At 43.8% G+C, this 26,058-nt stretch overlaps 1 protein-coding gene and 1 pseudogene across 1 annotated transcript in view; one reads left to right on the top strand and one right to left on the bottom strand.

Annotated features, from left to right (window-relative positions):
• GLDC (glycine decarboxylase) overlaps window positions 1–26,058 on the top strand; it is a gene marked incomplete at its 5' end in the record, with an annotated part of 94,253 nt that overhangs the window by 57,818 nt on the left and 10,377 nt on the right. The window contains 6 exons of the mRNA XM_004373544.2: window positions 7,602–7,677; window positions 13,738–13,863; window positions 15,191–15,340; window positions 17,145–17,257; window positions 18,920–19,061; window positions 23,106–23,217. Coding sequence (XP_004373601.1) covers window positions 7,602–7,677; window positions 13,738–13,863; window positions 15,191–15,340; window positions 17,145–17,257; window positions 18,920–19,061; window positions 23,106–23,217 — 719 coding nt within the window. The remainder of the gene's footprint in view (window positions 1–7,601; window positions 7,678–13,737; window positions 13,864–15,190; window positions 15,341–17,144; window positions 17,258–18,919; window positions 19,062–23,105; window positions 23,218–26,058) is intronic.
• On the bottom strand, window positions 4,024–5,237 carry LOC111820064 (DCN1-like protein 2 pseudogene; annotated as a pseudogene).

Genomic DNA, 26,058 nt, shown 5'->3' with positions numbered 1-26,058 from the left:
CACTCTCTGATAAGAAATGAATCAAATTGTAATCAGACACAGTCAAGCCCTCCCTCCTGTTTGGTAACAGGTTACGCAGCGGGCCATGCACTTTGTAAGAACAGTACACACTATAAAATGCAAGCCCGTTAGGAAGTGGGCACGTGGCAAATGACAGGACACAGAGCTTGTTCAGTCACAGCCTCTCAAACTCTCATTTCATCCATAGGAAAGAATTGACATCATGGAAGTCAGGCGTTAGCATACCTTCATTAAAATATCATCATTTAGCATTTATTTGCTTTTATTTTTAAAGTAATCTAAAAGTGAATTCTTAACCCGAGACAGTAATAAATGTATTAAATATTGAAAATGAAGAAACTTCTCCCTCTAGTGATGGAATACGATCACACCTTCAGTGTCATAAAAAAAGCAAAACCCCGTTGCCATCGAGTCAATTCCAACTCATAGCGACCCTATAGGACTGAGTAGAACTGCCCTATAGGGTTTCCAAGAAGCGGCTGGTGGATTCGAACTGCTAACCTTTTGGTTAGCAGCCATAGCTCTTAACCACTGCACCTCCAGGGCTCCAATAATAATTTTTCAAGACTATTTTAACTCAAAGTCTTGAGCTCTTGTAGTAAGTTGAGGTTCCGGCCAGACAGTGAGACAGACGGCTGACCTAAGGATACTTGCCTTCTGTTGAAAGCCAAGGTTCTCCACCTTGGCTGGAAATCAGAATCACATAGGCGAGTTTATGACGTCAGTTTGTAACACTCCTGATGTTCACATCACAGCCGTAGATTACATCATAATCTCAATGGGAAGGAGCGGGTGAGGGGAGGGACCCAGGCACGAGTATTTTTTTTAAAGCTCCCCAGGTGATTCCAACTTGCAGCCAGGGCCGAGAAGCACTGCCTTGAAGTGTCTGTTTTCCTTAGGACACCTGATGCTCCTTCTCTGTCCTGCTTTCCTCATTTGTGTGATTTGCAGCAGACTCTGTACCCAATCCCAGTCTTGCTGAGCGTTAAACGATCTTAATCCAAATGTCGTTCCTGGTAGTGGTGCTGTGTCCAGCTCCAGAGACTCCCAGATGTAGGACCCCTTTCCAAGAGCCTGTCTGAGAGTGGCTAAACCCTGTGGGGTAGGTCTGCTCTATCACATAGGGGTCGCTGAGTCAAAAAACACCCAACAGCAACAATAACAACAGGGGCTGTGCACAAGCGGCGGCTTCACGGGCCTTTCCATGTCCTCGGGACATTTCAAACCCAAGGGTGTTTCCACCACCACCGTCAATTGCTGTGGAGTCGATTCCCACTCATGGTGACCCCTTGTGTGTCAGAGTAGAACTGTGCTCCATAGGATTTTCAATGGCTGATTTTTTTCCCAAAGTAGATCACCAGAACTTTCTTTAGAGGTGCCTCTTGGTGGACTTGAACCTCCAACCTTTTGGTTAGCAGCCAAGTGCTCAAGTGCTTTAATCTTTTGCACTACCCAGGGACTCCAAGGGTATTTATAGGGCCTAAAACAAAAATTTCAGGAAGTTTATTCCATTTTCTCCTCCCAACCCTCCCAAACCAGAGAGCATTTTCAGCTTGGTGGAGAAAATAGCCTAATAATATTTAATTACCTTTCCATTTCTCACTCTGCCCAACAAGGCCTCCTTCAACTTGTTCCCCCTAACACTCTGACCCTCTGAAAATCATTCCACAGCTCACAGATGCCCTCTAGGAACTACTGGGATAGAATTACCGTGGCACGTTCAGGCAGACAGAAACAACAATTAACACCTTCCATGGATACTGAAATGAAAATCAAGCCTGAATTACCGTTCGCTTACTCAGCTTATGAGATTGAGGAAGTGGTTTTTGTTTCTAAAAACTGCTAACTGTGATCTGGAATGTAGACAGGGCTGGCGGTTGCTTTCTCAGAATCTCCTCCTGGGGAGATTCTTAAACTAAATCCTGAGCAGGTGTAATTAAGGGCCTCAGACTTTATTGTGCATGAGAATCACCTGGAGGGCTTGTGAAATTCCTCAGCCCCAGAGTTTCTGATTCAGCAAGTCTGGTGTGCAGCCCAAGAATTTACATTTCTAACAAATTCCCAGGTGATGCTGCTGCTGCTGGTGTGGGGACCACACTTTGAGAACTACTGGGGCTGTAGGGTTCTAACACCTGGCTTCGTATTAGAATTACCCTGGGGAGCTTTTGAAGACTACCAAGGCCCTACCCACCCTCCAAGCTGATTAGATGCCTGAGGCCCAGGCATCTTTTTTTTTTTTTTTTTTTTTTCAAGCTCCTCAGGGGATTCTAATGTGCAGCCATTGGGCTGGGAAGTGAGTTGACCTGGAGGGACACCAAAGAGGGAGGTTTAGTGAGATGACCAGTATCTTCCACTGGAGTAAACCTTGAATCTGGTCTTTGATGGTCAGGCCACCACATACAGGGCAGCAAGTCACATCTGGAATGTGAAGAGCAAACACATTAAGATCCTCTTTTCACGTATGAGATGGAGTCAACAGAAAGTGATTTTCAAAACACTACATAAGAGCTCCTAAAAGGAGGTACAGGCAATGTCTTAGGCTTTTCATTTCTTTGGACAACATATAAGCCATTCTTGTGTTGCACTGCAGGGTTCATTTTTTTTTTCCCAATGTTGTAAAAATATATATAACACATTTGCCAATTCAGCATTTTTCAGATGTACAACTTAGTAATATCAGTTACATTAACTGTCTTGTGCAGCCATTACCCATCATGGATACCAGATTTCCCGTCAACTACAGGGTTCGTTTTGACAAAAAAGATCAGGAGAAGGAGACGATAACACAATTGCAAGGGTAGTTGCAAAGACAGATTTTAGCTTAAGATGCAGAGGGTATTTGGTTATGATTTTTTTTTTTGGACAACAATATATATTAGCTGCCAAATATTACAATTTGTACAAAGGACTGAATGTTAAACATTCTAGATGTTACAGATAGTTGAAGAGAACCAAGTAACTTAATCCTTAAATTTACAATTTACCATGTATAAAAGAAATATTTTTCACGGAGAAATATCCTTTTAAATGTAACAAAATATACTTGAAAAAACAGTGTAAGAAACTTTTTAGGAAGTTCAAATATTATTAGAAATTAAATAGGCCCACTGATTGTAAACAGTTTAAAAGAAAACTTTCCTGAAATTGCACACTAAATGTGGCTTGTGTGCAAACTGTAATGGTGTTCAGACTATAAAATGTTTTTCAGATGTACATCTAGAGAAAATTAAAACCAAAATAGATATTTTAAGATAAATCTGGTAAATCTAGATATTTGATAATCCACCATAAATTGAATTTTGCATTGCAACCACCAAGGAATAGATACATTTTATAAATTTATGTATACAAATTTAATTTTATATATAAATGTACATTTTGAATTTCTGGCACAAGATTTTAAAAATGTTAGAATCCATAACAAGACCATCATCTTTGGGGCACATTTTAAACAGCTTTTGACTTGTATAAAAACACAACAACATCCCATTTGAGAACACAAGCATTCTTTTCTAATTATAATTCAGCAAGCGTTTAGTAACTTCTGTATTCATCTAAAATCATGAATTATAGTATATTCTACAAAATGGTAAATATAAAAATCATGCAGAAAATTTTCTCTTAAAAACAACAGCTACAGTGACCCATCTCCAAATATCCCAAAGCAGCCACACCTGAGAAATTTCTTATGGCGTCCATGAAGTCAGCCTCTGTTTTTTTGTTTTTTTTTAAGAGCAGAATAAGGTTATTTTACATTCATGATTGATCCAAGATGATCAATCAGCAACCAATGTACACAGTAACTGACCAAAATGCCTCCTTTAAAGGATACAATTCGTTTCATAATCTTAATCCATCTTATTTTTCTGCTTTGGCAGTACGGTGCTTTCCACCCCTGACTATTGGCTGTGCGTGCTCTACAAAGTCATCTATCAGAGCGGGCGTCACATGGGGTCTCCGTGAGTCGTAATCGACTCCATGGCAACTGATAACAACAACAGCTCATTCTTCATCATTGTTAGACATATCTGCAATCATATTCCAGAATCTAGCAGAAGCTCCCAAGTGTCCCTTGGGATTGATCTTTTGTGATGTTCCAATAAGACTTGGTTCTGAAGGTCTAACCCTTTAAACCAGATAAAACAAAATTCCAACATGCAACAGCCATTTCTAAATCTAAACCTTTTTTTTTCTTGTCTGGGATTCTTAGTGATGGTAAAGATAAAATGGCATAAATCTTTGGACTTGACCGTGGCCTTAAACTCTTATGCTAATGTTGGCAAAAGAGCTTGTAGCTCTCCTCTGCTATCACCCAGCTCTGTTGTGCCATCTATATAAATTCCTTTCTGTTTTTTTTTTTGCTAAATTCACACTGAGCAGCTGCCCCGAACTTCCACATTTATGACTAAAACGCCGATACTAATAGGGTCTAGGCTGAAATCACAACAAAACTGTCTAATCCCTTCAGCTCCCGTTTATTCTCACCTTGTGGGCCTTTGTACCTGTTATATCGTTGTTCTAGCTTTTCTTGTCTCCTGAATTTCTCGTATGTTCTCTGTGGAATGGGTCTGGGTTTTGGAAGAAGCTGTCTTCCAGTTTTCACTCGTTTTTCTTTGAACAGTGCGGCCCGTAGCGGTTCTTTCTGCAGCTTGAGTAGATGCTGTCGAGCGGAGGCCTTGTTTTTCTGCAAGTTGCAGTGTCCGCGGGTGCCAGGGTCTGAGTCCCCCGGCGGCCCCTCACCACGGCAGGTGAACCACTTCATTTTAAATAGATGTCAGAAAACCATTATCCTAGCTTTCCCTCCACGCATAGTGGTGATTCCCCTAGTCTTCTCTCAATCTAGGTGATGCAGATAAAGTTACTCTATTTTCCATAAAATGTTTCGACCAATAGGTGGCACTAATCACCCCTTGTTTTAATAGCATCCTTGGGTAATAGTGAGCCTTGGGTGATCAGAACACATTGTTTGCACTTGTCGGGTTGAAACAGATGAATTTAAGAGCATCTGAAGCAAAAACAAAAACAAAACCTGCATCATTTCTGATCAAGTGATTAGCATATTGGCTTCCTCTTGGAGTACTAGCTCATCTTCCAACAATCTCTTCTTTCACTCCCAGCCCAAACACCTGGATTGGCCTTCCATCAAAACAAGATGAGTGGAAGTCAGAAAAACACAGGGGAAAAGAGAAAACTCACTCATTGACGCCCCTTACCATGGGCGAAAGGATGACATTAATGTGGAGTGCCTGGGCTGGAGGGTAGAATTCAATTTTGAACAAATTTACTAAACATTTCTTGCAGAGCTGTACTGCATGTACTGCATGTGGGGAAATAGGAGTCTAATACTCTCAAAGCTTACACTAAATTGAGGGGCACACAGAATAAATGTGAGATCGGGACTAATTTTCGATGTACAGTACATGTGTGGGGTGGTATTATCAGATGGGTGGTAAATATATAGGTAACAAAATACTTGCCATTTCCATATGTAGAGTTTTCATTGGCTGATTTTTGGAAGTAGATCACCCGGCCTTTCTTCCTAGTCTGTCTTAGTCTAGAAGCTTTGCTGAAACCTGTTCAGCACCATAGCAACAGGCAAGCCTCCACTGACAGATGGGTGGTGGCTGCACGTGAGGTGCATTGGCTGGGAAATTGAATCCCGGTCTTCTGCATGGTAGGCAAGAATTCTAACACTGAACCGCCAATGCCTTACGGTCTGGTATATGGAAAGTGATTAATTAATGGAGCAGTCTGTACTTATTATTTTTATCAGTCGGCTTATCTAGGCTGTCTGCTGCTCAGAGATGCCCATGCTGTGGATATCACCTCATTTCTTCTCTTTCTCCAGCCAGGCTCAAAGTCCTGGACCCCCACCCTGTACCCCAGGCTTTATCCCTGTTCTCTGGCCTCTTCTCATGCTGAGCCCCGAATCACCAGCTCTGCTGCCTCCTGATACGAACCATCAATTCTCCTACGATCGTTTGTAAAAGCTTCGCATCTAAATTGTCCCATCCCAATGTTCCCTCAACAAGAAAACCAAAACAAACATTCCAATGCCCTAAGTGTTAACTTTTAGTTTGGGAAAAAAAAAAAAATATCTTTCTTATTCTTTAGCCTTGTGCTTTAAAAAATGTTCAATATTATGAGGTGACCAGAAGGCATGAAGCCCAAGACTACTGAGCTCTTCACAGAGTCAAACCATGGTGTCAGTTTGTGAAGTGGATGACATACTTATTTTGAATAGAACGAAAGAACCTATTACTCACTTCCCTTTCCTTCTTGCACAGAGAACTGGGAACATTAAATAACAGTTTACGATTGCCTCAGCCTTGCCCTCAGGAATTCCATCATTAATGAACTATGCTTAAGAGCGGCGCCTTTGAGGATGGCCGTCTGCCTGCTCTCATCTGCAGGGGCCTGGGTGGAGATTGATTGCAATGGTGCCAGGTTAAAAGGGATTGGTTCCTTTGGGGGTAATCTGATCACTGACTAAATATTTGATGATATTAAGGAATTATTATTGTTAATTATTTTATTATTATTAATTATTTATGATAGTGGTATTGTTATATTTTTAAAAATAAATCTTATACCAATGTTCATAGGAGCACTATTCACAATTGCCACAAGGTGAAAACATCCCAAGTGTCCATCAATAGATGAATGAATAAGCAAATGTAGTCCGTCCATGCAATGAAATATTGTTCAGCCATAAAGAGAAATGAAGTTCTGGTACCTGCCACGACATGGATGAACCTTGAAAATATTATGTTGAGTAAAATACGTCAGACACAAAAGGACAAAAATTGTATGAGCCCACGTAAATGAAATATCTACAATAGGCAAATGCATAGAGACCAAAGTTTATTAGTGGTTACCAGGGGCAGGTAGGAGAGGGGAAAGGAGGTATTATTGCTTTGGGGGCACTGAGTTGCTGTTAGGGGTGATGGGAAAATTTGGAAATGGAAGTGGTAATAATTGTACATGGTGAATGTAATCAATGTCACTGAGTTGTACACATGAGAATGATTGAAATGGCCAGTATTTTGTTATATATATTTTACCAAAATAAAAATAATTCATAACTTTGAAAGATACATATTGAAGTTTTTACTGATGAAATGACATGATACTTGGGATCTGCTTCCAAGTAATCTAGTTCAGAGTGAGCAGGGTTAGTGAGGGATAGAGTTGAAACAAGATTGACCGTAAGTTGACCACGGTTAAAGATGGGTGATAGGTACATGGGGGTTCATTACATTCCTCTGTCTGTTTTTGTGTAATTTTGAAATTTTCCATAATTAAAAAAGGTCTCTTTAAGTGCATGGTCCTGAGCAAGGGCACAGAAGGCCCATTTTTGAGCAGAAGTGGGTGAGTTTCAGGGCACCACCAGCTGCTGTTCCTTTTGCCATTCACAGCCTTATGGCTCACGCAGAGAACCTAGATGGGCTTCCCATGGTGTCCCGGAGGTTGACTGTGTCACACACCGGTGAATGCCTGGCCAGTGCCCAATGAATACGGAACGAGTAAATGAAAGCAAAGAACCCCAAAGCCCTGATCTTTCTCTTCTTGTCTTGCAGCGGAGCCCAGGGGGAATACGCGGGGCTGGCCACTATCCGAGGGTACTTGGACCAGAAAGGAGAGAGGCACAGAACAGTGAGTATGGACAGGCGGCGCTTGCCCACCAGGGCACCGCCCTTTCCAACTGTGGACACTCTCAGAAGCAGATGGGAGAACACATGATAAAGAGACACATTTCTGTGAGTTGGCCGTTAGGATCCTTGCTGCCAAGACATCTCATTTGATCATTGTGAGGGAAAACATACGGAGATAAAAGGCTTGTGCTCAAATCCACTATGTAAAAGCCCTCCAGTTGGCTGTGGAACTGCTCTCCCCAGGGAGCAAAGGGAGGAAGGGGCGGGAATGTTGCCATTCCAGGCTTCCTCTCCTTGGCTCGGCGTGGCTGTAGGTCTGGACGGAGGCCAGACACCACGCTTTAATTTTTCTGTAGCCTCCATTATGCCTAAGTACAGTTCTGGTCATATTTATAGTAAAAAAATATTTACTGAATAAATAAATTTCCCATGGATAATTCTCTGCTATAAGCAACAAAAATGAAGTCAAACAAAGAGTCCTGGTGGCATAAATGGTTAAGAGCTTAGCTGCTAACCTAAAGGTTGGCAGTTTGGACCCAACCAGCTATTTCATGGGAGAAAGACCTGGCAGACAAAGATTACAGCGAAGAAAACCCTATGGGGCAGTTCTAATCTGTCACATGGGATCGCTATGACTTAAAATCAACAACAAAAGGTTTACAGAAAAATGTCATGGAGCTGAGTTTATGTTTCTGCCTCATTATTTGCTTTGGGTATGAGAGTCTCTGAGTGCTGCAAATGATTAATGCTCTCTGCTGCTAACCTAAAGGTTAACAGTTCAAGTATACCCAGAGGTGCCTGGGAAGAAAGTCCTGTTGATCTGCCTCTGAAAAATCAGCCAGTGAAAACCCTATGGAGCACAGTTCTGCTCTGACACACATGGGTTCGCCATGAGTCGGAACCGACTCGATGGCAGTTGGTTTTATGAGAGTCTAGTTTCCAAGTAGGCTGACTAGGACCAAATTGCCTCATGGGGTCCCTTGTGGAGACTAGCAGATGCTAATGAGCTTGACAGGATTCCACTAGTCCCCAGTGGCAGTGCCTTTGGCTTCAAATCATGGCTGAAGGAGGCCTGTGTTCTTGGCTCCTTCATTCAAGTGATGTTCCAGTGCTAAGCTAGGGCTTCTACTGAACTGTGGAGTTGGAGTTCTTAGAGGGAGCTGTGGGCAGGAGTCAGAGGCAGGACAAAAGAGTCTGCCAGTCCTGGGAGAGTTAGAGCAGAGGGTGCAGGCCTAGCTTCTGTTGCCCAAGTAAGCAGGATGGGGCGGGTGGTGTCCCAATCTTAGTGCGCGGAAGTGTCGTGAGAGGCCGTTCCATTCTGAATGGCGGCGAGGAGCTAGGTGCTCAGAGAGGGAGGAAAGAAGAAGCAGGGAAGGCCATCCAGTCGCCGGGCTTGTAGAAATACAGAAATCACAGGTTTGGAAATGTTGGCATCCTTTCTAGATTAAATGTCTTAAATAAGGCCAACTCTTTTCATTAGAGTAGAAAAAAATGACTTATGATTCAAATAAACAGGGAGGGTTTTCCCACATCTGTGACGTCTGAGGCAGCTGCTCCTGCACAATAGACGCTAATGGAATCCAGTTAAATGTATCTTCTTTGAAAGGAAGTGTAGGGGGAAATGCTACCGAACCACCTGGTTTCCTGATTGTTCTCTTGTTGAAAGCTGCTTCTTAAAGTTGTTTTGCTCTTAGGTTAAATTTCAGAAGTTCCTAAAATGTCATGTCCAAGTTCCTCATTCATGAGCTTCGTTTGTGGGGAATACAAGTTTATTTAACAAACGTGTATATAGCAATTGCCACGTGCCAGACACCACCCTAGACATGTAATAACTCAATTTGCTAGTCAAGTAACGACTTAGGTTTGCGGAGCAGACACTGAGGTTCCTATACAAAGGGAAAAGATTGAGCAAAAAGAAAAGACAAAACCTGTCTGGGGTTATTTTTCTCTTCCCAGGTTCCTAAGGCAAATTAGTGGCCTTTGGTTGTTGGATTTTATCAATGATAAGAAACTGATTTCCCTTCCACAGGAGCATACCTCCTTACTCCTTCACTCATTCAGGAAGTCTTTGAAGATCATCTATGCTGGGTGACGTACTGTGCCAGGCACCCTGGGGAGTTAGGAAAACATTGCATCCACCTAAATGGACAGAAATGCGCCAGAAGCTGGAATAGCTTTAGATAAACCAAAGCATCAGATCCGGGTCCTGTTACTTCCATATCCCTCATAACACCACAATTTTAAAATGAGGAGAGATTAACATTTATAAAAATGAAAATTCCCTAAATAGAAATGTCTATCAGCACCATGTAAGTGAGTCATTGACAATTCCACTGAGACTTTTTCTTTGCGCTGCTCTTTAGATCAGGAGGCCCCGGGTGGTACAAACAGGGCACTCGGCTGCTAACCAAATGCTTGAGGTTCAAGTCCCCCCTGGGACACCTTGGAAGAAAGGCCTAGTGATTTACTTCTGAAAAATCAACCCTATGGAATGCAGTTCTACACCAATGAGACTGCCAAGAGTCAGAATTGACTCGACAGCAACTGGTATTAGTTTCCTATTGCTGCTGTAACAAGTTACCACAAACTTGTTATTGTTGTTAGGTGCCGTTGAGTCAGTTCCGACTCACAGGCACCCTCTGGACAACAGAGCGAAACACTGCCCAGTCCTGCGCTATCCTCGCAATCATGGCTATTCTTGAGCCCATTGTTGCAGCCACTGTGTCACTCCATCTCATTTAGAGTCTTCCTCTTTTCCTCTGACCCTCTACTTTACCAAGCATGATGTTCTTTTCCAGGCACTGGGCCCTCCTGATAACATGTCCAAAGTACCTGAGACGAAGTCTCGCCATCCTCGCTTCTAAGGAGCATTCTGGCTGTACTTCTTCCAAGACAAGATTTGTTCGTTCTTCTGGCAGTCCATAGTATATTCAATATTCTTTACCAATAGTATAATTCAAAGGGATCAATTCTTCTTCAGTCTTCTTTATTCATTGTCCAGCTTTCACATGCACATAAGGTGATCGAAAACACCATGGCTTGGGTCAGGCGCACCTTAGTCCTTAAAGTAACATCTTTGCTTTTTAACAAACTTAGTGACTTAAAAGCACATACATTTATTTCCTTACCATTCTGGAGGCCGGAAGTCTGAAGTCAATGTCACTGGGCTGAAGTCCTAACGTCAAGGGGTCGGCAGGGCTGGCTCCTTCTGGAGGCTCCAGGGAGGAATCCACTTCCTTGCCTTTTCTGGCTTCTGGAGGCCACCTCTTGCATCAGTCTACTTTCTGTAGTCAAATCGCCTTCAGCCTCTCTCTTATAAGGACATTTCGATTACATTTAGGGCCCACCTGGATCATCCAGGAAAATCTCCCCATCTCATGATCCTTAACTTTTTCACATCTGCAAAGTCCCTTTTGCCATATAAGGTGCCATTCACAGGTTCTGGGGATTAGGTCATGGACGTGTTTGGGGGCCATTAATCAGCCTACCATGGGATCGTTGACATTTTCAGCTTGAATGTTTTTGTTTTAGTAGAACTTCCCTGGAGTCTTAATTTAGGCCTTTTAATATTCATTTTTAATATTCACTTTTCCCTCCTTTATCAGTCTTCTGCCGTGAAGGGATCCTTTTATTCAAAGACCCTTTTTGTGGACTAACATACCTGTGAGAGAGGCCTAAGCTTTACAGAAGACAGATGACTCCAGCTTTGGCGCTGAGAAAACTAGAAAAAAAAATTTTTTAAATACAAAAAGGGAAGAAAAATGATTTGAGGACAAGAAAAGTGATTTGAGGACAACACAGTGTAACTGGCACGAGACTAATAGTCATTCACGAGAGGACAAACCTCTAGTCAGCAGAAGAGTGCGTGTCAAAGCAATTCCATGTTTGCCTCTGGTTCAAGTTCTCTTTCCACACCCTTGTGTTTTTCTTAAGTGGACTATTTCACTGTTTTTGAGGAAACAGCTGGAAGCTAAGTATTCCCTTTATAAGCCCATTTTTGTAATGCCCATCCACTTCTCTTCAAGAGGTTGCAATATTGTTCTGGAATAAAAAGTAGAAGGATTATTTTCAGGGTAATCATTGCTTCTCTTGTTTTCTGTTGGGGAAACTTGGTAATATACTTTCCCATAGAGGCGCATCATTGGACCTGCCAGAACGTGTGTGTTTGCATGCACTCACGTGACTGTTGGAAAGAAATGAAAATGATTTAAATCTGGGAGTTCTAACATTGCATCCACCACCTACCTTCCATAAGAATTCAACTCATCTTTAGTATCCAGCTTAGGCTGCAGCTGCTGAGATGGTTTCCTTTGATTTCTCAAATTGAAGCAACATCTTCTTTTTCTGAGTTCCTTCGGACCCTGTGTGCTCTACCAGTACCAATACCATTTACCATTGAGTCGATGCTAACTCACGGCGACTCCATGTGTGTCAGAGTAGAACAGTGCTCCATAGGGTTTTCAATGGCTGATTTTTCAGAAATAGATCACCAGGACTTTCTCCCAAGGCACCTCTGGGTGGACCTGAACCTCCAGCCTTTTGGTTAGCAGCTGAGCTCGTTAATCATCTGCACCACCCAGGAACTCCTCCTCTGGACTCTAGACATTCATTTATACATATGCCAGAGTCGTGTGAGTAGAGGACAGGGCTTGATTGTGCTTAGTTTATGATTCTCATGCCAGTTAACAATCCATTGCCCAGAGGTAGCACTGGACTTATGCCCACCATTATCACCTCTCCTGGGGAAGCTGAGCAGAGCACTGAAGCTCTGATGTGGGCATTTAAGTCCTAGAGCTCGCCTTCCAATCTCTGGTCTTGTAAGGCACTTCCTCTGTGCTATAACTGAGTCCAGGTTAGAATAAGCACAGGCCTATTTTTGGTGTGCTGGGCTAAGGGACTGTGGATATCTGAAAGTTTCTAGGGAACAATATTTGGGGATTAATGGAATCTCCTCTTTTGGACACAGTTTTGCAACAAGAGTAATAATAAATTTTGTCAGCTTAAATAAAAGCATGTAGCACCTATTTAATTTGTGCTCCAATTATGTCGTAGAACCTTTTTGTCACTACGAAATAGACTGTTTTATAAATTGTAGTGAAAATATACGTAACAAAACATTTGCCAGTTCAACAGTTTCTACACATACAATCACAATGACATTGATTACACTCTTCATGTTGTGCAAACCCTATGCCTGCCTTTTTCCTAATCATTACACCACAGTTAATATAAACTCAGTGTCCCCCAAGCAAAAGCCCCCCCTTCCCTCCTCCTTCTCACCCCTGGTAACCACTAATAAGATTTGGTTTCTATATATTTGCTTGTCTCATATAAGTGAGATCATACAGTGCGTGTCCTTTTGTGACTAATTTCGCTCAGCGTGATGATTTTAAGGTTCATCCATGTTGTAGCACGTGTCAGGATTTCATTCTCTCTCTCTTTTTTTTTTAATTATTTTATTGTGCTTTAGGTGAAAGTTTGCAGCTCAAGTTAATTTCTCATTCAAAAATTTATACACATTTTGTTTTGTGACATTGGTTGCAATCCCCACAACGTGCCAGCACGCTCCCCCTTTTCACCCCGGGTTCCCAGCGTCCATTCATCCAGCTCCTGTCCCTTCCTGCCTTCTCGTCTTACGTTTAGACAGGAGTTGCCCATTTGGTCTCATATATTTAACTGAACTAAGAAGCGTGTTCCTCACGTGTGCTATTTTTTGTTTTATAGGGCTGTCTAATCTTTGTTTGAAAAGTAGGCTTCAGGAATGGTTTCAGTTCTGGGTTAGCAGAGTGTCCAGGGGCCACAGTCTCAGGGTTCATGTCTCTTTATGTCTGAATAATTTCCATTGTATGTAAGCACCACGATTTATCCATTCACCTGTTGATGGACATTTAGGTTGTTTCCACCTTTTGGCTATTGTGAACAGTGCTACAGTGAACACTGGCGTACAAGTACCTGTTGTGTTCCTGCTTTTACTTCTTTTGGGTATATATGTAGCATCAGGGTTGCCGAATAGTGTTTTGATGACTTTTTTCTCCTTCCTTCCTCTCTCTCCATTCCTAAGGTTTGCCTCATTCCAAAATCAGCACATGGGACCAATCCGGCAAGTGCCCACATGGCAGGCATGAAGATTCAGCCGGTGGAGGTGGACAAATACGGGAATATTGACGCAGCGCACCTCAAGGCCATGGTACGTGCTGGCTTTCCTTTAGCAGCTGGGGAAGGTTTGGGTTGGGAAGGGGCCATGGGGATCAGGCATCAGGTGGAAGACATCAACGTATCTTCTCGTGCATTCTAATGAAAAGACTGCAACGCCTGGGAATGGCTCTGGAGAAAATGGCAGAAAATCACAAACCTAACAGTCTCTATAAGAATAAAGAAAAATCAGTGGTCACATTTTTGGTCCCGAATAAAGCTGACCATAGTCCTGCTTTACCTCTCCCTTTGCCCGTAAGTGGATGATCCTTTAAACTGAAATCCCCATCCTCTAATTCAAATAAATTGTTCACGGAGGTAGGTAGGATACTCCTGCCTTTCTTGAAGGTCCTCCCCTGCCTCTTTCTGCCCAACCTTCCCTCCCCTTCTGCTCTTTCCCTCATTAACAATCCAAGTGGCAGTCACACTTATAGTTCATCTTGTAATGGGAATTAGAACACAGATGGAGGTTCTGCAAATGTCTGTGACTGCCCCAGCCGTTACCTGCTGAATGTCGGGCAGCGTTCCCATCCTCCTTCCTCAAACACCAGCCCCCACTCCCAACCTTCCAACCTCCAGGAAGAGGTTGCTTAGCAACCATATCTGCTTTCCACCGGTGGACTGGAGGCTGCATCTTAAGAGGGAAGGAAATCAGTTGAATAGCATTGCGATTCTGTCGGGGTTATTAGGCACGGGGACTGCGAACTTATATTCTGGGCCAGTAGTTGTAATTATTAACTGTCTCCAATATAGGATACAATCTTTTGCTTTTCATTTCCACACGAGCCTGCTCTGACTTACTGGCCATAAAAACAGGGATGTGTCTTTATGTTTGCTTGCCTTCTGTCAAAAGGAAAAATGAGGGAGATTTTTAACGGAACAGGAGCATTCCTTGTGGGAATTCTGATTTCAGTGGAATGAGAGGGAAAGGGGTAGGGGTGAGCATGGCAAGATGAGCAGAGAGTGATTAACTGTGAGAATGGCCATGTCTAAAAACAAACAGGTCTGAGGTAACTATTGAGATGACTTAAACCAACCGAAAACCACCTTAGAGACTTGGCGCCAAAATATCCAAAATCTTCTGAACAGTCGTTTTGGTCTTGACCACGAAGACCTAGGACCGTGTTATTTCTTGGGAAGACTTTATGAAGGGGGTAATTGCTGTGGATCTTTTATGGTTGTCATTGTACTTTGAGACAGCTCCAGGAATGAGAAGACCATGACTTCATCTTTTCTTAATTCTTTAAAATAAAAAGCAAGCGTTGGCCAAGAAAAGAAACGTTCTCTCCCTCTGCTTTTCTCTGCCCTTCTCTATCCCAAAGGTGGATAAACACAAGGAGAACCTGGCAGCCATTATGATCACGTACCCATCCACCAATGGGGTGTTTGAAGAGAACATCAGTGATGTGTGTGACCTGATCCACCGGCATGGAGGACAGGTCTACTTAGATGGAGCAAACATGAACGCTCAGGTGGGAAACATGGCAGGGGCACCCCAAGTTCCCTCTGAGAAATGGTTAAGTCAAAAAATCTTTTTTTTTCCCCTTTGACTTCTTGACAGTCATCTTAAAACATGACAGTGAATTCAGAACCGAGGCTGACTTTATTTCCAGTTTCAAACAAAGCCCTCCAGTTTCACTGGCAGTACAGGTCCTAGAGGCAGTGACGGGAGATGCTGGGGAGGAGGAGGTATAAAGGTTGAATGGAAGCAGGAGGTGCGCTGAATTTCCTTGGACAGTATTGTCAGGGAGTGCCAACCCTCTGGAAGGTTGCCTGACTGCTCTCCTGAGGGAATTCACATCCAAGTTCTGACCGCTGGTGGATGTTGATCCCCGTGGCCTTGGACAACTCCCTTAACCTGCTTCAGCTTCACCAGCTATAAAAGAGCTGAATAGTTATATTCCCAAGGGGATGATCCTGAGGACTTGGTGGGTCTCTATAACTGCTCCTCTGAGGAAATGCTGTGGAGGACCCTCTGGAGGAGGAGGGTCATAAGCTCTTTGAGGGTCTTTTCCACTTCTTGGATTCTTTACCATTGCACACTTCTTCTCTTTTTCTTTGCCTCTCTCTGGTTCCTTTCATAAGCATAGTCCAAGGGTTGTCCGTTGCTTCCATAGCATAAATGGATTCTTTATGTTTCGCCATGTTCAGAATTAGCCTGAATGCTCACATGGCAGGAATGCCAGTTGAGTGTTATGGTGGCATCTGGATCATCTCTGGAAAGTTGTCAGCCTAGCTTCCTCTCCCTCCATTCAGTGTCCTCTTTGGCAGCCCTCCAGCCCTTAATCTAGTGCACCCTAAGGGGCTGTCGCTATAATGCCCATCACACCCAACGTGAACAGGTAGGGGAAGCAGAACTGCTGGGGAAAAAGTTACCTATTTCAATAGCATGGAGGTCCTTCCTTGTGTTATGGGCACTTCCTCACCTCTTGGGTGGATAATTAGGAATAGACGGTGCATGCCCACTCCTCGCTTATTGACATGGTTAAGTTCAAAGACCAGGTTGTTATGTGAAATCGGTGTTATGCAAAAATGGAGGATGACCACATCAGATCAAAAAATGGATGATGACTACATCATTACATAACTGCCAAATTACATCATTACATAACTACCAAACCACTGAGAATCATGGCCTAGCCATGTTGACACATAACCTTAACCATCACAGCCAGTGTTTCTCTTCCCTTGCACCTCAGCATTCGTTACTGCCAGAAGTATGTCATTAATGTGCAAAATAATGGGATAGCAGATTTTTTACTATTGTTGTAAATGTGAAATGCTGGATAACCAGATAGTCGATAAGTGAGGAGTAAACCAAAAAAACCAAACCCGTTGCTGTTGAGTCGATTCCGACTCATAGTGACCCTACAAGACAGAGTAGAGTTGCCCCATAAGGTTTCCAGGGAGTAGCTGGTGGGTTTGAACTGGCAACCTTTTGGTTAGCAGCTGTGTCTCTTAACCACTGCTCCACCATGGCGCCAAGTGAGGAGTAAGTATATTCAAATCTGTACTTTAAAGTCTAAGTTGGGCTATGTGGTCACTTGCTATTTCCATAGAAACCAAAAGCCACTCTTCCTCTGGTATGCCAAGTTTCGACTGCCCATCTCGGCCAGTATTGAGAACGTGTCTGTGAACGTCACAGACGTGGTTCTGCGTAGTTCGCTGCCTGCCTGTCTTCTGGGGATGTGAGGTGTGGCCTCAAATCCCATGCCTTCTCGCCAAACTGCCCTTCAATGCTCTTGGCTTTTGCTTTGGCCTTTCCCTTTGTGACAGGTGGGGCTTTGTCGTCCTGGAGACTTTGGGTCTGATGTCTCACACTTAAATCTTCACAAGACCTTCTGCATTCCCCATGGAGGAGGCGGCCCTGGCATGGGGCCCATCGGAGTGTGAGTGCTGGGCAATGGGCTCAGGATGGCTTTGGGGACTGAAAAGGAAAGAGCTACTCTATTTTCTCCCATCAAGGTCCTGTATGTCAAGGCTACCTTACTATGGAGTGAGCCTGAGGGAGGGGTGCTTGTAGGGTAGGTCCAAAGAGAAGTCTGAATTGATTACATTAATCACAGTGTTTGGTTGGCCACACTGAGCTCCCAGTCATGGATACACAGAGCAGGTTTATTAACAGTCACTCACAGGGACCTTAGCTCTGGTGGCACAGTGGTTAAGTGCTCCGCTGCTAACCGAAAGGTTGGCTATTTGAACACACCAGCCACTCCACAGGAGAAAGATGTAGCAGTCTATTTGCATAAAGATTACAGCCTTGGAAACCCTGTCCTGTAGGGTTGCTATGAGTTGGAATCGACTCAATGGCAATGGGTTTGTTTTTAGTTTAGACCCATGAAAAAAATTGAACCACCAATCTTCTCGTTGGCAGCCGAGCACTTTAACCATTGTGCTACCAGGGATCCTCCTTTAATGGGTATTTAAAAAAAAAATTGCTGTCGAGTCGATTCGGACTCATAGTGACCCTATAGGAGGGTAGAACCGCCCCATACAGTTTACAAGGACGCCTGGTGGATTCAAACTGCCGACCTTTTGGTTAGCAGTCGTAGCTCTTAACCACTATGCCACCAGGGCTTCATTAATGGGTATAGGGAACTTTATTTGATAATTGTGGATCAGAACTGGAATGTTAGCACCTGGAATTTCACCTCAGACTTTAGCTTAGATTTCCAAGTAGCTTGTCTGTCTGTCTGGTTTTTTTAATCAGCTGATGGTTATACTGACAGTGAGTTGGGTGTAAGGTGATGAACACTTTGCAGCCTGATTCTTATTACATCTGAGATAAGTAAGGAGGAAACAAATCTTATTTCTAGAAAAAATTGGATGAAATCAGAATAAGACTAAAGAACTATGTCCTAGCCCTTAGTACCCGTTTACACTGCGAAACTGGATCACCTTGTGAAAATGGTGGTCAGAGCAGCTTCTTCAGTCCACCAAAAATGTGTGGGAGAGACGGGAAGCAGGCTTGGGGTGGACAGGATATACGGCTTGGGTGAAGCGGAGGTGGGGTTGTGATGGAGGAGGGGAGGGGCCAGATGGAGAGGAGGCAGGGCTGTGATGAGGAGGAGGTGGGACAGTGATGGAGAGGAGGAAGGGTGTGATGGAGAGGAGGAAGGGGTGTGATGGAGAGGAGGCAGGACAGTGATGGAGAGGCGATGGAGCTATGGTGGAGAGGAGGCGGGGCAGTGGTGGAGAGGAGGCAGGCTCATATGGAGAGGAAGTGGGGCTGTGACGGAGAGCAGGCGGGGCCAGATGGAGGGGTAGGAGGGTGGGAAGGCGGGGCTGGGGGGCTCTCCTGTCACCTTGAGCCCAGGGCTCTGCACACCTTTCCTGGCTCAGTGCTTTGGGAAGCCTGGGGAGGCTGGTGGCTGGGAAAAGTGCCGGGAGGGGGTGCACTTCTGGAACATCTGCTTCTTAGCAGATGTCAAGTCCCTTCTGTCAGTTCCTCTGCTAAGAATAGAGCTTCCCGAGAAGGCCCAGCACGTGCCTGTTTAGTTGGACTGGATCCTTTTACATCTTACGAATTTCTACTTTAAATGAAAACACAGGAAGAAGCATCTGGCTCCCTTCCTCCCCAGCCATCCCGTCATCGCAGCAAAGCCGGATGCGGACGCGCGGCCTGTGGGTACCGTGAGCGCGGCCCCGTGGGGCTCCAGCTCCATCGTGCCTATTTCCTGGGCGTACATCAAGGTGAGGCCTGGAGTAGGCGCAAGGCTGGGGTGTGAGGTGTGGGTGGGGACAGGAACTGCAGACTTCCTCCTGGCTTAAAAATGACGAAACGAGTATTGTATCGCTGATGACTTGGGTGGAAGAACCCTACCTAAAAACATGAGTTCAAATTCATTCCATCTCTTCCCCATTACTGTTTCGTTTAGGTTCTCATAGTGGGTTTAACATCAGAGGAAATGACACGCCAGACATTTTTTCAGACAGAGTGCAGTTGTTCCATGAGTCATACGGATATTCTGACCAGTCATTTGGTTTCCTGTAGGATTTCTACGGCTTCTTGCAAGAAACAGCAATGCACATTCTGACACTTGGTTGAGATCCTGGGGTGAAGTCAGGAGCACATCTCACTTTGCTTTGTATTTCCTGGGGGCCTGGAGAAGATGAGAAATAGCTGAGATTTGCTTACGTGGTGGTTTCCCAAACCTCTTTGCCCATTAGGGCTTATGGAACTGTGCTTCCCAGGGTAATTAGACCTTGTTGGAGAACAGGCTTCTTTCCTATTGTCTTTCTCCAAAAAGCCTTGGGGCCAGAGTTTATTTTATACAGCTCTGGTTCAAACTGGCCTGCCCGCCTCCAGGGCTGACAAAACCACGCTTTGGACAGGAATACTTGTTCAGCCGCTAATTCCAGCAGCCGTCCGACCCCCTCATTAAAGGAAGGTGGCCTCTGGCGCAACAAAACCCCAAAACTCAGCTATGCAAATCATGCTGGAAGATTCTCTGGGGCTGACTTGAATAGTGTGGCCTTTATGATTCTTTTTTTAAATAATAGTTTATTGTGTCTTTGGTGAAGGTTTACACAGTAGTTTAGATTTCCATTCAACAATTTCTACGTGTTATTCAGTGACATTGGCTACGTTCTTCATAATGCTTGAACATTCTCCTTATTTCTTTTCTGGTTGTTTCACTTCCATTAATCTAGTTTCCCTGCCCCCTTACACTCTTTTCTTTGTTTTGAAAGTAATTGTTGACTGTTTGGTCTCATATAGGTAAAGTTGTTTTTATTTTTCTTGGCTGTAATCTTTTTTCTTTTTTCAATTGTGCTTCAGGTGAAAGTATATAGCTCATGTTAATTTCTCATTCAGAAATTTATACACATACTGTTTTGTGACATTGGTTGCAATCCCCACAATGTGACAGCACACTCCCCCTTTCCACCCCAGGTTCCCTGTGTCCATTTGTCCAGTTCCTGTCCGTTCCTGCCTTCTCATCCTGCTTTTGGACAGGAGCTGCCCATTTGGTCTCGTATATTTGACCTCACGTGTGTTATTTTTTGTTCTATAGGTCTGTCTAATCTAGTGGCGTAGTGGTTAAGAGCTCAGCTGCTAACCAGAAAGGTCAGCAGTTCAAATCTGCCAGCCGCTCCTTGGAAACCCTCTGGGGAAGCTCTGCTTTGTCCTGTAGGGTCGCTATGAGTCAGAACTGACTTGACGGCACCTAACAACAACAACAATCTTTGTCTGAAAAGTGGGCTTTGGGAATGGTTTCAGTTCTGGGTTAACAGGCGATTTTTTAAAGGAGCACAGTACTTATGGGTGATATTCATTATTATTATTGAACATTTTATTGTGTTTTAGGTGAAAGTTTACACAGCAAATTAGTTTCCAATTCAACAATTCATACACAAATTGTTGTGTGACATTGGTTGCTACCCCCACAATGTGTCAGCACTCTCCCCGTTTCCACTCGCCTTCTCCTTTCCGTCCGTCCGGTTTCCCTGCCCCTCCTTGCCGTCTCGTCTTTGCTTTTGGGAAAACGTTGCCCATTTGGTTTTGTATCGTTGATTGTTCTAAGGAGCACAATCCTCATGGGTATTACTGTTTATCTTATAGGTCACTCGGTTATTTGGCTGAAAGATGACCTCCGGGAGTAGCTTTAGTTCCGGATTATCCTTTATGATTCTTGATGAAAATTTTCTTGGAAGCTGGAACAACAATTCTGTGACTCAGAAACTGTTGTTGATAGTTGTCACCTAGTCGATCCCGACTCATCTTGGCCCCATGTGTGCAGAGTAGAACTGCTCTTTTTAAAAATGGCACTAAGTTATTTTGCAAATAGTGGCAACACAAATAGTAATAATGAAGATTTGCTTCTTTGCAAACAGAATCTAATTCCCAGCTCCCTTTTGGTTTCAATAAATCCAGGTTATTTGTTATAGACATATTCAACTGGAGATGTTTCCCCACATACAGAAAAATAAATGCCCTGAGCTGGTTTGGCCATTTGCCAGGGACACCAGGCAGAGCTTCAGTCAAAAAACTAAATAAAGTAGGGTTTAATCCGGAGTCCCTGGGTGGTGCAAATGGTTAAGCGCTCAGCTACTAATCAAAAGGTTGGCAGTTGGAGTCCACCCAGAGGCTCCTCAGAAGAAAGGCCTGGCGATCTGCTTCCAAATGGTCACAGCCTTGAAAACCCTGTGAAGCACAGATGGGATCGCCATGCATTGGAATCGACTGGATGGCGATTAACAACAACAATAGGGTTTAATTTCCACTTCTGACCTTGGACCTGCTCTTATTTCGGGCTATTGTTACTTATCACCTAGACTCTAGACCAAGCTTCTTCTCTCCTTGCTGCAGTCCATCTGGGACACTCCAAACACGGCTGCTAGACTTGCCCTGAAGGCCCAAACACCCCCCCTGAACTTTTCATTGTCTTCACCCCTGCTTCTCACCGGCCTGTACTGAATCCGTGTTGTTGTTTTTAGTTGCCATCGAGTAGATGGCGAATCACGGCGACCCCATGTGTGTCAGAGTAGAGCTGTGCTCCAGACAGCTCTCGAGGCTGTGCCTTTCAGAAGCATATTGCCAGGCCTATCTTCCGAGGCACCTCTGGGTGGGTTCAAACCACCAACCTTTTGGCTAGTAGTGGCACGCTTAATTATTTGCACCACCCGGGGACTCCATCACAGAATCCTTAGGAAAATTATTTTTTAAGCGGTCACGTCTAGGTCTCCTAGAGAATTTGAGATGCAGAGTTGGGTTTGAGCCGTCAGCATTTGGCAAAAGCTACTCAATGACCCTGACTCACTGGTGAAGGGCCAGTGGCCAGCTGAATCCATTTCAAGTCCTTCCTAGGGAAGGTTTGAGTCTTGTAAGATGTAGGCACAGCCCACCTGGCCCTCCAGTGACTCCCAGGCTGGCCTCCCCCTCCACACCTTTCTTCTTGCCATTCTCCCACCTGCAGCGTCTTCCTCGTTCTCCTTGCCTCTCCCTATTCTACCCAGTTTTGAATCTCCACTCAAGTGCCCGCTCTCACTCTAGGAACTGTTCTTGGACCAGCCTGGCCAACCTGTCTTCTCTTTACACTGAACTTGGCATCATGGTGGTTTTATCTGGTGCTTTCCCATGTGCTTTGCATTGGATATGTATTTATATTGAAGCTGCATTGTACAAGAGGTGTGCTGGGAAGAAACTAGGCAATAAAAATTGGTGCACTCTTGATTTTAAGCTCTTTGCTGGGGATGACGTTTATCCCATGTGATCACAGGGACTTATTAACCACCAGAGAAGGGTGAGATGGAACCTGGCAGTTGTTAAACAGCAATAGCCTTGACTATGGACAATTGGAAGACAAACCATACAGAATTGATTCAGTGGGGATTTTGGCCAAGATCCCATGGGATTCCTGGCAATTATCAAGACATCTCAAATACACAGTGAAAAAAAAAAACAAAAAACAAAATGCGTGTAATCTAAGAACAGTCCTTTTCCTTTTTAGATAATACAGTGGTCAGCTGTCACCTTTGCCCTGTTGTAGGTGTAGGCCTTGTTACTGCAATAAGGAATGTAAAATGACTGTTCAAAGGAGAAAACGGAAAATGACTTGAAGTGTAGGGAGGACTGAAGATGTCCTTGGTAGGATTTTCAACCCCTGGCCAATCCACAGAGTTATGGTGGGGCTGACTTCCTTTGTGGGTAATTTATTTGGGGATGTCTTGGGTGAGTGACTCGATCATTGGGCTTGCTTGTTCAATGACTGATGGCTCTTTTCCTCTCTGTTGCAGATGATGGGAGGCAAGGGCCTTAAACAGGCCACGGAAATTGCTATATTAAATGCTAACTACATGGCCAAACGATTAGAAAAACACTACAGAGTCCTTTTCAGGGGTGCAAGAGGCAAGTATCAGCTTTAGTCTCTCTTCCATCACCTGGGCTCATTCTCTGCCAAACCAAATTTGACCTAGTCGATGTGGTTTTCTGAACTAGGTGGGTGACCCTGTGTCTTACCATATACCAGGCAAAAGTGTAGAGTTATTGGAGATAACTTCAATTTAGTGAACATTTTAGGGGTATCACCATATGCAAGTCTACGCTGGCCACTGCGTCTACACAGCCCATGTCAACAAGGAGCCCACACAACAGTGAGATGTGGACATAAATGCCACGAGCCCATTCCCTAACACAGAGCTATGGATGCCCCCAAATTGTGGAATTGTGGAAGCAGGGTAGAAGAGCTGAGACAGGCTTCTGGGAGGAGCCATTTCAGATGGGCCTAGAAGGAACAGTAGATAGAACTAGAGTGAATAGAGATACAGGAGCAAGTCAGAGGAAGATGAGTTATCTGGATGCTGCAGTGCAGGTGGGTTTAAGGATAAGCTAGGAGGAGAGGGCGCAGATGAGGACGAGGTTGAAGACACAGCACGGAGGCTTGACGGTCTTGGAAGGCCCTGGACTCTATCCTTCAATCAAAAGGTAGCCATTAGAAGTTTTTTTTTTTTTTAAATAATTTTTTGTTGTTGTTGATGTTGGAAATATACACAGTACAACATACACCAGTTCAACAGTTTCTCCGTGTACAATTCAGTGACATCGATTACATTCTTCAAGTTGTGCAGCCATTCCCACCCTGCTTTTCTGAGTTGTTTCTCCCCCATTAACATAAACTCCTGGCCCCCTGCGCTTCCTATCTAACCTTGCGAGTTGCTGTTGTCAATTTTATCCCATATAAATAATTCTTTAAAAGAGCACAATGCTCAAGCAGACATTCTTTACTAAGCTAAACTACTCTTTGGTTTAAAGAAAACTTCAGGAGGTATTTTTAGTTTAAGGTTTAAAGATTATCTCAGGGCAATAGTTTCAGGGGCATTAAAGGTTGATGGGATTCATTAAAGAGACTGTTAAAATAGTTCAGACATTGGCGGGGATGAACATACTATTTAGAATTAAAATCAGCTGGACTTAGTTACTGTTGAGTGTGAAGGCATGAAGGAGAAACTTTAAGTAACTCAACGTCTTGGAGGTGTCCCTGGGTGGTGCAAATGGTTAACGCGCTCGGCTGCTTCAAGTCCACCCAGAGGCACCTTGGAAGAAAGGCCCGGTGATGTACTTCCAAAAAATCAGCCACTGAAAACCCTATGGAGCACAGTTCTACTCTGACACATTTGGGGGTGGCCATGAGTCGGATTCAGCTTGACGACAACTAGTTTTAAATTTAAAGGCTGGTTTTGCCTTATAAATATGTATCCAAAGGAATGGTTCCAGAATTTGAAAATAGAAAAGAACTAAATAACCTGAAGCCCTGGTTAAGAAAGCTTCCCCAGAGAGTAGAAAAGAAAGTTGTGTGCAGTATGTCTCCAAGCAACAAAATAAAAGGCTTCTGAAGTGGTTATTAAAGAAACTACAAGAGCCGCTAATTAATTTAAATATAGCTCCTTTGATGAGAAATGTAACCATGTGCTTAGTACTTCTGTGGTCACTTTAGGCAGAGACTGCCCCAGTCTTGGGATTTGCAGCACAGAAAGATAGATGAAATTTCCATTTGTTTTGGCATTTTACCCCAGAATTAAATAATGAATAGTATTTCTCCTCCCAAGCAGAAATAGATTGGTGATTACAGACTTTATTACCCAATCCCAAAGTTCACAAAACCAAAAACTGCCTCATAGTTGGTCTGGTAAACACATTCATTATACAATTTGAGGTTTAGTATTTTAGGGCCTAAAAAAAAAAAAAATCACCACCTTACAGCCGAGGTCCCTGCATAAACACAACGGACTCTAAAATGTCGAATGGCAATATTAGAAGGCCGTTATTCATTTGAATCACATTTACCAGCTCTAAATAAGACTTTGAGATTACCGAGGACTATGAGGCAATCATTTTAATGAACTCCAGGCTTGTCTTCACAAACCATTTCTTTGAGAGACTTCAATAGCAGCTAAACTGTTGAGGTTTGTGGTTTTGTGAAGCTGGGCAAGAACTGGGATGGAGGAGCAGCGATAGTGTTTATTCTGCTAGGATGTTGTAAGGAAGGAATTACTGCAGGTGAAATGCTAAATTTTTAAAGGAGGAATTTTAAAAATTTCATGGGCCTCTACTCTTGTGGGAGGCAAAGCTCACTGTTGATCCAAATCGAGTTCCTGTCAGTGGGAATGGACCACTTTGTTAGTATAACAACAGTGTTTGGTTTGTTTTCGTTTCTTAAATGCCCATCCGGTTTTTACTTTAGACAAACCCAACTCTGCCTGGAAATTCTTGTCCCTGAAGAGGTTTCCTGGTGGCCCTTGTTTTATAAGTGGACATGGGCCCCAGGGGGTGGGCACTCAAATCCCTGACCTGGGAAGCGACTCTCCAGAGGCCGGGCCCCAGGGAAGCAGCCAGTTTTGATTCTGTTCATGGTGGCCCCTGGATGGTGCCTGGAGAGCAGTGGGGGGTTGCAAATGGTTAACACACTCGGCTCAGCTGCTAACTGAAAGGTTGGAGGGTCAAGTCCACCCAGGGGCACCTTGGAAGAAAGGCTTGGCAATCTACTTCTAAAAAACCAGCCATTGAAAACCGTATGGAGCACAGTTCTACTCTGACACACACGGGGTCGCCATGAGTCAGAGTCAGCTCAGTGGCAACTATTTTTTTATTTTATTTTTATTTTTGTACTTTAAGTGAAAGTTTACAATTCAGGTTAGTCTCTCATACAAAAATTTATACATATACTGTTATGTGACCCTAATTGCTCTCCCT

This window comes from Trichechus manatus, unplaced genomic scaffold (genome assembly GCF_000243295.1).
Source record: "Trichechus manatus latirostris isolate Lorelei unplaced genomic scaffold, TriManLat1.0 scaffold00025, whole genome shotgun sequence".
In the NCBI taxonomy this organism is placed as follows: domain Eukaryota; kingdom Metazoa; phylum Chordata; class Mammalia; order Sirenia; family Trichechidae; genus Trichechus; species Trichechus manatus.
Note: the sequence above shows the minus strand (reverse complement) of the source record. Positions and strands in the feature narration are given on the sequence as shown.